This window comes from Pagrus pagrus (assembly GCF_965226575.1).
Source record: "Pagrus pagrus genome assembly, chromosome: 9".
Taxonomy (NCBI): domain Eukaryota; kingdom Metazoa; phylum Chordata; class Actinopteri; order Spariformes; family Sparidae; genus Pagrus; species Pagrus pagrus.
The window spans coordinates 26,745,838-26,758,697 of record NC_140193.1 but is presented as its reverse complement, the minus strand read 5'-3'; the positions used below and the strand labels follow the sequence as shown (position 1 = coordinate 26,758,697).

The 12,860-nt window shown below is 40.9% G+C and overlaps 2 protein-coding genes across 2 annotated transcripts in view; one reads left to right on the top strand and one right to left on the bottom strand.

Annotated features, from left to right (window-relative positions):
• The window catches only part of cox17 (cytochrome c oxidase copper chaperone COX17), a 192,135-nt gene that overhangs the window by 141,039 nt on the left and 38,236 nt on the right, over nucleotides 1–12,860 (bottom strand). The gene's annotated exons all lie outside the window — the stretch shown is intronic.
• The window catches only part of xpo4 (exportin 4), a 64,730-nt gene that overhangs the window by 49,846 nt on the left and 2,024 nt on the right, over nucleotides 1–12,860 (top strand). The window contains exons 12-23 of the mRNA XM_084361981.1: nucleotides 23–168; nucleotides 1,203–1,380; nucleotides 5,851–6,010; nucleotides 6,189–6,358; nucleotides 7,222–7,396; nucleotides 8,474–8,680; nucleotides 8,962–9,048; nucleotides 9,656–9,836; nucleotides 9,973–10,094; nucleotides 10,173–10,303; nucleotides 10,782–10,899; nucleotides 11,323–11,415. Of these exons, the coding sequence (XP_084218107.1) occupies nucleotides 23–168; nucleotides 1,203–1,380; nucleotides 5,851–6,010; nucleotides 6,189–6,358; nucleotides 7,222–7,396; nucleotides 8,474–8,680; nucleotides 8,962–9,048; nucleotides 9,656–9,836; nucleotides 9,973–10,094; nucleotides 10,173–10,303; nucleotides 10,782–10,899; nucleotides 11,323–11,415 (1,768 nt within the window). The remainder of the gene's footprint in view (nucleotides 1–22; nucleotides 169–1,202; nucleotides 1,381–5,850; nucleotides 6,011–6,188; nucleotides 6,359–7,221; nucleotides 7,397–8,473; nucleotides 8,681–8,961; nucleotides 9,049–9,655; nucleotides 9,837–9,972; nucleotides 10,095–10,172; nucleotides 10,304–10,781; nucleotides 10,900–11,322; nucleotides 11,416–12,860) is intronic.

The window sequence follows — 12,860 nt, the reverse complement described above, 5'->3', positions numbered from 1 at the left end:
CTCTTGTGACCTCCCCCTGTAGCCTGCTGGAGGACCGGGTGACACGGCTGCATGGTCAACTGCAGAGGACCCAGCAGCACCTCATGGCCTCATCTGATCCAGGATCAGTGGATCGCAAAGTTCTGGACGACCTCTATGAGGACATCCACTGGCTCATACTGGTCACAGGTCAGCAGCAGGACATAGAACTTTTTTGTTTGTCGCCCTTTTTCGTTTTTTTTAGGACATTTTTGGGTTTGAAACACAAAAAGAGCTGGGACGCAGTCACCACATGAGCCAATCATATTTGAGAACAGCAGAGTTGTTTGGGCACTGATTGCACATCTGTCTGTATATTTAGGATTGTATTGCTCATTAGCACTTACTTTCTCGTCACAACATGAATTAGATGTGTTAGAATGTACACACACATACAGGAACAAGAATATTTAGTGAAACTAACCTAGCAGTATCACAGGCTCCAAACATATATATGGTTTGTTAATATATGGTGGGGCGCAGCAGAGTGTTCAGTTATATGTGTTAAACTTTGAGGTGTTTTAATAAATGCTGTATTGCCTCACTAAGCTCATCCTTAAGGGGGTTACGTTACCATGATTTTTTTTAAAACAAATGCGCACATAGTACTGAGGGCCCTTTGAAAACATTCATTAAAAGCTGTATGATGTTCTTATATACTAGAATATGGCTGTTTTATAGTGTTCACAAATGACTTTTCCAGTGCAGTATATTCCATTTAACTGACTTAATTTGTTACAAAACAGGAGAAGAGAACTCCACCCAGTACTGTGGGTTTGTGTAAATTAAATATTGACTGCATCAGCATCATTGAAGGCGTGCAAAGCAGTTTTGCAGATTCCTCACCATTTACTTACCAATTAGGCTGGGTGGAGGACTGGGAGAGTAAGTAAAACCCTAAAACTGGCTCATTTTTGTGGCTGCAAAAGTAATTTATACCCCACCATTGGAATAGTTAGGTTGTTGAGTTGCACCTGTTCATGGTGTCAGAGCCAATAATGATTTCATAATGTATTCTAATACAAAGCTGGATACTAGTTTTACCTCTACTGATTTACCTCTTTAACGATGATCTGCTCTTTTTAAAAAACAAAAAGAAACTGTAGTGTTTGTTCCAAAGTTTTGCAAAAACCTAAAATCAACAAAGTGAACAGGCTGTAACATGGCGTCTCTTCATTCTCTAGGGTATTTACTAGCAGACGACCCTCAGGGTGAAACCCCTCTGATCCCCTCTGAGGTGATGGAGTTTTCCATCAAACACTCGACAGAAGTGGACATCAACACAACACTGCAGATCCTGGGGTCACCGGGAGAGAAGGCCTCGTCCATACCAGGCTGCAACCGCACAGACTCTGTCATCAGGTACTGTTGCAGTTGTGTCAAAAGTTGACATAAAGCTTTGAATTTATTATTTTGTACAGCTCCCACATGTCTAGGACATTTTTTCAGATGCTCCTGAAAAATAAAAATGTCTGCTGACGGTGCTTTATTTTGAAAATCTGCTGAGAATTGTTTGACTTCTGACTTCTTGTAAATTTGGCCAGTCTACCAAACGCAATCACAGAGATATTTTAATATAAAATGAATATAAAAGTAGTTGGAATCAAATTGATCAGAAAATATTTAGTGTTCCATAGAAACCCGATTTTTGAAAGTCTTCTTTTAGTTTCAAATTTCCAGGAATTGAGGTTTTGGCCATTAAAAGACTAAGGATCGAAACTTTAAAGATTAAAATGTTGTGTTTGTGCTGTGCTGTGTTTCTTTAGGATTTTTGTAACTAAACAACAAACTGGCTGTTGGAGGGTTCCTGAGCATGTTAACAACTTGTCTATCTTTTGACAAGACATTAGCTGCTTTCCTGTGGCTGAACTGTGAAGGCCTCAGGTTTGAATTTGTGTAACGGAAGGAATGTTTAGCAAAGCATCTGTGAAAAACAGTATGCAGCACAGTTTGAAATGTATTTTTCACACTGTACAATAACTGACTCAAGGCTGAGACAAACTGCTGGCAGATCCTGAAGTACACAAGAGATGACACTTCTTTGTGTCCCTGGATGTTGTGACAGTCCATCTCACTTTACCAGCCAGACCCCCATAAACCTCACCCAGAATAGACCCCTCTCTGTCCCAGTCTAGTGGACTTCTAAGTGTTGTCACAGTTATTGTCCTATAAAGCTAAAGGTGGGTAACTTCCTTCACATTCACACGTAGACACTGTCTGTATTTGACTCTGTATGACAAACTCTTAAACCTTCTCAAGCAAACACACACATGATAAAACATGGCTTAATAAAACTGTCGCTGCTATAACATGGGCTCACTTTCACATAAACTGTGTGAAGATGAGACACGTGGAGGTGTGTCCTTCAGACTCTTGAACCTGAGCGTCAGACCCTAAAAAGACCAAAAATAAAAGTGGATTTGGTAACTCTTCATGAACACAAACATTAAGTTACAAACTAAGTTATTCAAGGTTAATTTATATGTCATTTTACAAACAAGGTTGCAAAAAAAATTTGGTTTAAGCACCTTTATGAAAGTAGAGCTTGGTCAGAGAAAACAAGCAATTTGACGATCAAGCATCCGTGGGATGTGCTGTAACAGCAGGGTGGCCTCCATTGATCGGACTTGGCTGACTCGTTGAGGTACTGTGCCTTCAGGGGGTCTGCTGTGGTGTCTGGCTCCAGGGTGTTGGTGGTGGATCATTTGGGTCCTGGGGTTACGGAGTGGGGGGCCTCCATGGAACAGACTTGTTCCGAGACGTCCCATAGATGCTCAATGTGATTGGGATCAGGGAAATTCGAAGGACAGGTTGGTGAGCTCTTTCACATTCTTGGGGCAATTCCTGAGTAGTCTTTGTGGTAAGACACATCAGGGAGTGACGTTTCCATGATGGGGTGTCCGTGGTGTACAACAGTGTTTGGGTGGGTGGAGCGTGTGGCATCCACATGAATGCCAGGACCCAAGGATTCCAGCATTGTAATGAGACGATTAATGTTATTCACTTCACCTGTTAGTCCTTCTAATTTTGTGGCTGATCGATGTAAGTTGATAAAGGAAAAGATCAAGTGTGTCAAAGAATCACATTTCCTTTGCCGAACGTTTTCTGTTGTCATCACTGAAATGGAAAATGGACATGGCATGTGCTGTGCAGTTGGAATATCTTGATGTTTTCTTCTATACCGCAGATAAAATTGATGAAAATGTAAAAAGTAAAAAGTTTTTTTACGATCATTTCCCTGAGGTCTGAGATTTGTAACTTTCAGAAACAATTCTCAGCCAACACTTTCTGTAAGCGCAGAAATGTGTGTTCATGACTGCTACACCTTCTTTAAAACACCACCTCTCTTATTGCTGCATTGCATTCTGCGTCGTTTCTGTTGCTATGGCATTAGAAATAGTTGTAAACACATAATGGGTGTTGCACAATAGGTTTCCCTGTGTTGGTTGGTCGGCATCAGTACAAAATGATGGCTTTAAAAATACACCAACATATAATGAAAAGGACTCTGGGGTGCAAAGTGTCTAGTTTCTCTTATCAGACATGATTTATTTTTCATAAATTGCTGCGCAGCCCAACAACTGCCGTGTTCGAGATGTTGTGCAGTTCAGGACTGTTGGCACTGCACTCACACTGGATGCTCGTCTGTTTCAGGGCAACTGTGCATGTGTGTATGCAGGCGCATGCAGATAATCACCGGGACGACAATAGATAGTCACAGCAGCCGGTGAAATTATTCGTTGAAGGTCATTGAGCCCCTGTGTTTTCTGGATTGTTCAATACGTAGAGGTGTGTGTGCGTGCGTGTGTGTTTGTGTGTGTGTGAAGAGGGATGACAGCAATGACAGAGGATTGCAGAGACGAGTGGCCAATGGCATCAGGTTTCCTAACAGCGAGCTGACGACCCCGGCCCCGTAAATGTCAATGTGGTTTTGTTTTCTGCAGACAATGTGAAACTGTGGCCGTCCTCCGCTGAGGGGGACGGAGCCATAAGCTGCTTTAAGCCCTTTGTCTCTCTGTCCTTTATATACTGTGTGTGTGTGTGTGTGTGTGTGTGTGTGTGTGTGTGTGTGTGTGTGTGTGTGTGTGTGTGTGTGTGTGTGTGTGTGTGTGTGTGTGAGAAAGAGGGGGCTTCTCAAATCCAAGTCCACACACACACACACACACACACACACACACACACACACACACACACACATGGGGCATCAAGTTGATAACTATCTGCTCAGTTAACTGTGATATAGATTTCAGGTCAAATCACCCCGACAACAAAATAATAACAACCTGTCACATTTGTTCTGTAGCAGTGAATGAAATGTGTTTTATAACTTGCTCCTCTGCACAAGAGCCTCGTCCTTGCTGTGCACTTCTGATCAAATCCTCATTTTGTTCCGTATCATCTTGATTACAAACATGTGTCCACACAGCTGGCATGGCATCATTGTTTTTAGCCAGCTCCACCTGTCAGCTGCAATTTATCTTCTGAGTTCTGCGTCGGTTTTTTATTCACCCAAAACCATGATTATATGGTACGGAGTAAACAACATGTTTGCTGTCCAAAACAATAATGACAACACAAAACTGGCACCCAGCACAAGTTAAAGGTCCTGTTTGTCAGAAAAGTTGATGTTTGAGTCTCTTACATTACATGGACGCTTGCAGCCTTCTGAATGCAGAAACTAGGGATGCAAATTTTAAACTCTTTCTTTAATCGACAGTTGGCTGCTTTAACTATCAATTATCAGTTGATTATTAATAATATATGAAATACGTTGGACGTTTATTAATTAGAATTATTATGTGTAGGCTACATTAGGAATTAAAAGAACAGATAAGGTAAACACCAAGTTACTTTAATAATAAACTTAATAATACAAAACAATGACTTGATTTTAATAGCAGAGCTCCCGTCTGTAGCTTTTCAACAAGTGGCCAAACAAAGTCCAACCCATACTGAGGCAACTAAATGGCTAAAATATAATAAAATCAGCTTGTATCTGAGGTTTTTTGCATTTTTAAATTTAGAAACTACTTGTGTGTTAATGAAATACAATTTCTCATACCAGTGTTTTTGATTTGATATTGATACATTTTATAAGCAAGTATTTGCGACAGGATACTTTGTGATGTATTTGTGCCGTCTCTGATTGTTGGTTAATACATTTTTAATTGTTTTAATTCTTGAAGGCGATTAATAGATTTCCCTAGCAGACACTATAAATGTAACTTTATTCTGCATCAGAGCTGCAGCCAAATAATTGATTAATCAAGTAGTTTTCAACCATCGGCTATCAATCCATTTGAATAATTTTTTAAAGAAAAATAGTTCAAATTCTCTGATTCCAGCTTCCTAAATGTGAATACTTTCTTTTTTTTTTTACTCCTCTATGACAGTAAACTGAGTGTCTTTGGGTTGTGGATAATAGAAGACATTTGAGGACATCATTTTGGGCTTTTGGAAACACTAATTGACATTTTTCCCAATTTTCCAGTATTTTATAGACCAAACAACTCATTGATTAATTGAGAAAATAATCAAAAAGTTAACTGACAATGAAGTAATCAGTAGTTGCAGCCTTATTGTGCATCCTTTGCATTGTGATGTTGAGGCGGCAGTGATATGAAAGTTTTGTTCATTGCTGGAATAAAAAGCTGCTCACTCCCAGCTTCTTCTGTATTGTTTTCTCTCTGCTGAGCTCCTTATTATGTCTTTACCTTGTTTGTACAATTTAATCTATTTCAGTCTTCATTTCTCTCTCATTCTTCCTGTTCACCTTTTCTTCTCACACGTCAGCTTTAAATCCAACTGCCCTGTCTTATATTCCTGTCACAGGCTGCTGTCAGCGGTGTTGCGGACGTCAGAAGTTGAGTCCCGGGCAACGAGAGCGAGCCTGACGGAGCTGCTGAGCCCACAGATGGGGAAAGACATCATGTGGTTCCTCAGACGTTGGTCTAAGACGTACCTGCTGGTGGACGAGAAGCTCTATGAGCAGGTTTGAGCCTCTCATACCTCTACATAACATCACACATATACAGATGACTTCCTGCACACCTTTTATCAGCACGTCCTGTCGCTGTCAGCAGACATTTCACTGCTCACTGCAGTTTGTCTTTGTAACATCTTTTCCACACATTAGCCATAAACCAGATGTTTGTCCTGTCTCTCCTCAGATCAGCATCCCCCTGAGCACAGCGTTTGGTGCAGACACCGAGGGAGCCCAGTGGATTGTGGGATATCTTCTAGAGAAGGTGATCAACAATCTGTCTGTGTGGAGCTCAGAGACCGAACTGGCAAACGACACCGTGGAGCTGCTGGTGACGCTGGTGGAGAAGAGGGAGAGGTGAGCACAGTGGTGTAGGGCTGCAATAATGAGTGGATAGACAGAGAGTGATTAGCACCCACTTTGATATTCAATCCATTGTTTTGATTCCTTTTTTTGTTTGTTTTTTCTGTTCAAGAAAATTTCAGGGACTCAGACATAATTTATCTCCTAGTTTCCTTATTCTGTCATAGCTGTAAAATATTGTTGTGTTTTGGATTGTTGGTCAAACAAAACAAGACATTAGACGATGGCGCTTTGGGAATTTGTGGTGGGCATTTTTCACCATTTTCTAACATTTTATAGACCAATCGGTTAATCCAGCAGACTTTTATTGCATAGTGTGAGTCGAGCTTTAAAATCTGAACCTACTTTTCCAATAATGTCACTGATAGAATTTGTATTTGTTTCAAGCCTCTTGGCCCCCTTTGATATTTGATAGAACAATTTCAAAAGGGAAACCATTGATCTGTTGATGTGATTAGTTACCACTCATGATGTTTTCACTGATGGGTGAAACCTTTTACCACCCAAATGTCAGCTTTTCAGGAACAAAAAACAGTCTTGTTTTTTGTTCATGAAAATGCTCTCAAGTTGTGTGCTGAAAGGTGCTGATTGCTCCAAACATTTTGAGAATCATCACCTCTTTTTCAGTCAAAATGAAAACATGGAAATTAACCACACTGGATTGAGAAGATTTCACAGGACAGCAGCAACATGCAGCTTGAATATTTGTTTAACATTTGTCGCGGTCAAAAAGGTTTGGAAGCAGAGTTCTGAGGCCATTTGAGTAAGATAATCTATAAGTGCAGATGTTTCGGGGTCACAATAGATCCTACCACAGCACAGACTCTAACAGACCCTGTGCCTCCCTGTGTGTTCAGGGCGAACATCGTGGTGCAGTGTGAGAGCTGGTGGAACCTGGCGAAGCAGTTTGCCAGCCGCAGCCCGCCCCTCCACCTGCTGTCCAGCTCCGTGCAGAGGTCTCTGATGAAAGCTCTGGTGCTGGGAGGCTTCGCACACATGGACGCTGACGCCAAGCAGCAATACTGGGCTGAGGTAATGTGCACAGGAAACTGTAAGAGCCCAAATAATGAGTTAATTGTTACCAACATTGCATATTTCAGTTGTGCCTTAAATAAAGTGGTTTAGCTTATCTGGTTTGGTTCCATCTGTCTGCTCCTTGTCTTGCCCCTTCGGATCTTAGTGTCGCAGTGTTTATGTCAGCTATTACTTTGATAACACCGTTATTGTAACTGATAGAAACCATGAACAAAAATATGAATATAAGATAATCTTTCAGTGCTACAATTATTATTTCTGTATTTTTGTTGGCATTAAATCTTCATCAGAGTCACAAGCTTTGTCCATTTTTTAAGAAATACACAAAAACTAGTCACTTCTGTTGAGAGTTATATCTCTGTGGACTTCAAGTCAGATCCGAGGAGTAGCGGTGATGGATGTAGTCGATGATATTCCCCCGTTGAGCCTTTTTCCCGTGTGTATAACATGATCCTTTTTTATGATCCTGGAGGCCTTTGTCTTAATAGGCTGACAGTAGTAAATGGGGGTGCAAAGCCACAATGACTCCAGAGTAATTATGGGGGGTGGACCAGTGAGACAGCAGCTGTTGGCTCCTGCAGCTGCTTCGTCTGAACTCAGATGGCTCGGTTGGAGGAGGAAGAGGAGAGATGGACCCAACAACTGATCAAACACTCCTTGATTACATCTCTACATTCCTCCTCTCTCCTCACATGCACCGTCAAATCACTTTTGTCCCGGTTACTCAAGTAACTCAGATTTAGTTCATACATGGTGTGCATCAGAACTGAGCCCAGACAATCCAGTTTAAAGACTAAAGACTGGTGTTGTCTCTGATTTAAAATAATACTGAGAAGTGCTTCTTAAAATGAGTATGATGTCGTTTCAGTGCTGCTAGAAGAACAATAAAATAGTTTCGTTTCACTAATTAGCTGCAAAATAAAGTGAAGGTAGCCACTGAAATGTCTACAGGACATCTGTTATCATCACAGAACATGATGAAGAATCTGCAGTTTGTCCCGTGTGAACACATCTTAAAGACATTTGTCGAGGCAGCAGTCCATAAAGACTCTCTCTGTCTCTCTGTCCATCCAGGTGCTCCACCCTCTCCAGCAGCGTTTCCTCAACCTCATCAACCAGGAGAACTTCGCTCAGATCAGCCAGGAGGAAGCTGTCAAACAGGAAATCGTGGCCACGTTAGAGGCGCTCTGTGGCATCGCAGAGGCAACGCAGATCGACAACGTGGTCTCGCTCTTCTCTTTTCTCATGGACTTCCTGTCCAGCTGCATCGGCCTCATGGAGGTAAGAGCAGGTTGGGAAGGTGAAGGCGAACTCCATGAAGATAGTCTGTACGTTGTCGTTCTAGTCTGTGACAACTGTCTGATCCGATTTAATAGATTTGAACTCAAAGGACAAACCAACAAAACTCCCCACACAGTTCAAAGGAATTTGAATCAATAAGATGAATAAGATTGAAGAGGTCTTAAAACTTTGGTCAACGTGTATCCGTTTATCTTCTAGATATTTACAGAATCTTTTATCATATTTCTTCTGATCACTGACTTCATGCTGTTGTTGCTCAGGTCTACAGCAACACGCCAGAGACGATCAACCTCATCATCGAGGTTTTTGTTGAAGTGGCTCACAAGCAGATCTGTTACCTGGGAGAGGTGAGTGACACATCTTCCTCTGTTTTACCTTCAGATAATAATGTTTTCAGTTGAAAATACTGTGCTGGTAAAGATTTGCCACCTGCCAGAGCAGCTGGTAGTTTACACACAACTGTGTACGAGACACAAGCTGCCGGTGTTTAACTCGAAGCTGATGAAGGTGTCTCAGCCATATGTTGCTCTGCTTCCTCGGGGATGTTCTGTCACTAGATGGCAGTTTAATGTGATTCATTTGCTCAACAGAACTGCAATCTGCATTCACATTGTACATGCTTAACTTGCACATCTGTTTCTTGGTATAAGATAATAGTAATAGTCTGGCCTCGAATTTTGATTAAAGATAAAAGCAAAGTATTCCTCCGCTGGTTCCCCACTGAGCAAAAAAGATGTATGCTTGAAGCAAGCAGAAAAAAAGGTTACAACATTTGTTATGTGGCAAACATGGCATGGTTTTTATAGGATATCATCAGAAGGATAACATGGAGATGAAGACTTTTATTAGTTCTCAGGATGTACTTCAGTCCAGCTGTGGTAGGAAACAGACTGCCGGCACTTGTTGAAGCTGGAGATGTTAACTGTCACTCCTGCCTCCTCTCTCCTCATCCAGACCAAGTCCATGAAGCTGTATGAGGCGTGTCTGACGCTGCTGCAGGTCTACTCCAAAAACAACCAGAGTAGGAAGCGAAGCGACGCCACAGCCGAGGAGGACCAGTACCAGGACCTGCTGCTCATCATGGAGCTGCTCACGAACCTGCTCTCCAAGGAGTTCATTGACTTTAGCGACACCGGTGAGCTGACTGTGTCTTTTATTATCAATTAATGGAGAAATCTGTAGCCAATTAGACTAGAAGACTGCTCTGAAGCCTTGGTCATGTCCCTTCAGTTGCTAAAGTTTTAATTTCTTCAAACTGCTGTGTGTCCCAGATGACGTGTTTAGAAATCAAGACCAAGGAACGCCGGCGTCAAATCGGACAGTATCGGCAGCAGATGTGGTTCTGTATGGTGTCAACATTGTTCTTCCACTCATGTCTCAAGACCTGCTCAAGGTAAAGCTGCGCAGGCTGGATCTGTTATGATGACGTGCTCTGTGGGCTCATACTGATCTTGTTCCTGTTGTTTTCCAGTTCCCCTCTTTGTGTAACCAGTATTACAAGCTCATCACGTTCATCTGTGAGATCTTTCCAGAAAAGATCCCACAGCTGCCTGAAGACCTCTTCAAAAGCCTCATGTTCTCCCTCGAGCTGGGAATGACCTCGTATCCTCCTACTGCCTGTGTTTGTGTGTGTGTGTGTGAGTGTGTGTCCACCTTTGATATTGTTTTAGAATCTGTTCTGACACTCAGGTATTGTATTTGCACTAGTTTAAAAACAGGTAAGGAGCTCTTTTCAAGTAAACAGTAACCAGTAATCCCTCACATTATTCTGGACTGGGTGAAACTAGAAAAATCTATTTAGTAGAGATGTTTGCTTCAAAACGTTATTTCACACTGAAGTTGCAGGTGCTAAGCTAATTGTTTTCAGTGGAGAAGTTTGGTTACAGGGAGTCCTGCTCAGCCCAAGATGTGGATAAGACACATTTTTACAAAGATATTTTTAAAAGCCAGAATGTCAGAATGTGCTGCAGCAGACAGGAGTGTAACCTGCTGATGATAACCTCTCGAGCTGCCAGTTTATCTGATGCAGCCACGGAGGGACAGAAAGAAGCCAATTGTTCTCCTTAACGTCTGTGTTCAGGATGAGTTCAGAGATCAGCCAGCTGTGTCTTGAAGCTCTGTCTCCTCTGGCTGAGCAGTGTGCGAAAAACCAGGAGAAGGACACGCCCCTCTTCATCGCCACCCGTCACTTCCTCAAGGTACAGCACACACCTGGCTCGTTTTCAACACCATTTAACCTGAAAATGTAACGATTAAGTTTGCCCAAGAAATACATACAAAACATTATATAGATTTAATAGATCACATTTGAGCAGCAACAGATCTGTGAGCACATTTTACTTTGGGGGCTAATTAAGCTAATTGGCTGTAGCTTCATGTTAACCATACGCACATGAGATGGAATCTTATCTGTCAGCAAAAAAGCCATTTCCCAAAATATGGAACTATTTCTGTAAAAGTTTTTTAAGAAAAGCTGGAATGAAATCAGAGCAGCAGCGAGTCGATACCACGTGCTGTTTTACTGTTGAATCCATGTTGTTGAAAAACAAATATGGATGTAGACTTTTGCTTCATAACAATGTTCTTTCTCACTCTGTGTGCTTCATCGTCTGAACCTCCAGTTGGTGTTTGACATGCTGGTCCTGCAAAAACACAACACAGAGATGACTGTGGCAGCAGGAGAAGCTTTCTACACACTCGTGTGCCTGCACCAGGTGAGTTAACAACACAGAGCACCTGTCAGCAGCAGGATGCTCCAGTAGTTCCACCTGCTGATATCCAGAGGAGAAATGCTGTCTCAGTGCTGAGTGGCAATGAAACAATCTAATGAAAATAATATCACTAGACGGGAGATATCAGCTAATAGAAAGCTGACTTGTGTTCAGGTCTCATATATAAAATTATAAAGTTGCTCAAATAACTGACTGACTAAATAAGTAAATAAAATAAAATACATTTTTGGATGGATGCAGTTTCCCGACAGTGCACTTCATGAACAGCATTGGTGACACTTTTCCAAGCTGTGACTTTGTTCTCCACCTAAACTTTAAAGAATCAGTCCAAAGATAATTTGATGTCAATTGTCCTCTGGAGAAAAGCTGTCCTATGAGTGATCCATATGACTAAACATCTTGTTTGCACAGCAAGTAGTTTATAAAACTCACCAATAGTTTCAGCAAATTTGAGTTTTCTGAGATTTAAAAACAACTTGTTTCGCCACAATGATTTGATGAATCAACCTGGTATACTGAGGAAAATGTTCATGAAATTATATACAAGCCGATAAACATGAATAAGCACTGTTTTCATAAGTGATGTCTGACGGGCTCTCAGCAGCAGCAGGAGGCAGACACATTTTGTGAATGACACCAAACACCCTCTAGTGGTCAGTCTGCATCATAGCACATAACTCAGTGTCGCACTACATAAAATCCAGTTTTCCTGTAATGTAAACAGACCAGATATATATAAATATAAGTAGAAATAAGAAATTACTAATATTAATAACTAAATAAAATAAATAATAAAGTAAAAGAACATAGATTTTTTTTTTACAAAGCAACTTTAAGGAAGAGAACAATTATTTATAAGCTTTATTGTGAATTCCTCAACTCTTCACTTTATTTGTAACTATTTGTGTCTCAGTAAACTTTGTGTACTATTTTTGTTGGTGTTTATTGATTTTAGTATGTTTTATCTGTTGTTCTTGTCATGCATCACTTATATTATTAATAGTTTAGGCCTCTTCAGCTCTTTATTTAGAAGGGCCAGATCGAAAACATTAAAGTACCAAGGGGCCGGACTTGAGCTTGTAAATTAGGTTTTGAATAATTTCTTTGTTTTTTTTGTCTGCTTTCTTTCTTAGTTTCACATTTTAAAAAGAAACATTATTTTACATTAACATTATTTAGTACCTGGAAAAATTGCACCTTTGTTATTTAGAGGAAGTTGTCAGTTTGATTCTCATAAATCTTCTCTGCTTAAACAGCTTGAGTTAAACTTTTAAATTAAAAATAAGAGTATTTTTGTGCTTAGCAACAGACAAAACTAATAAATGGGTTAATTAGCCGACGAACAAAATTATCAAAGGACCAGAATGAAGTTGTTAAAGGGCCACATTTGGCCCACAGGCTGCCAGTTGAATAGGTGTAGTAGATGC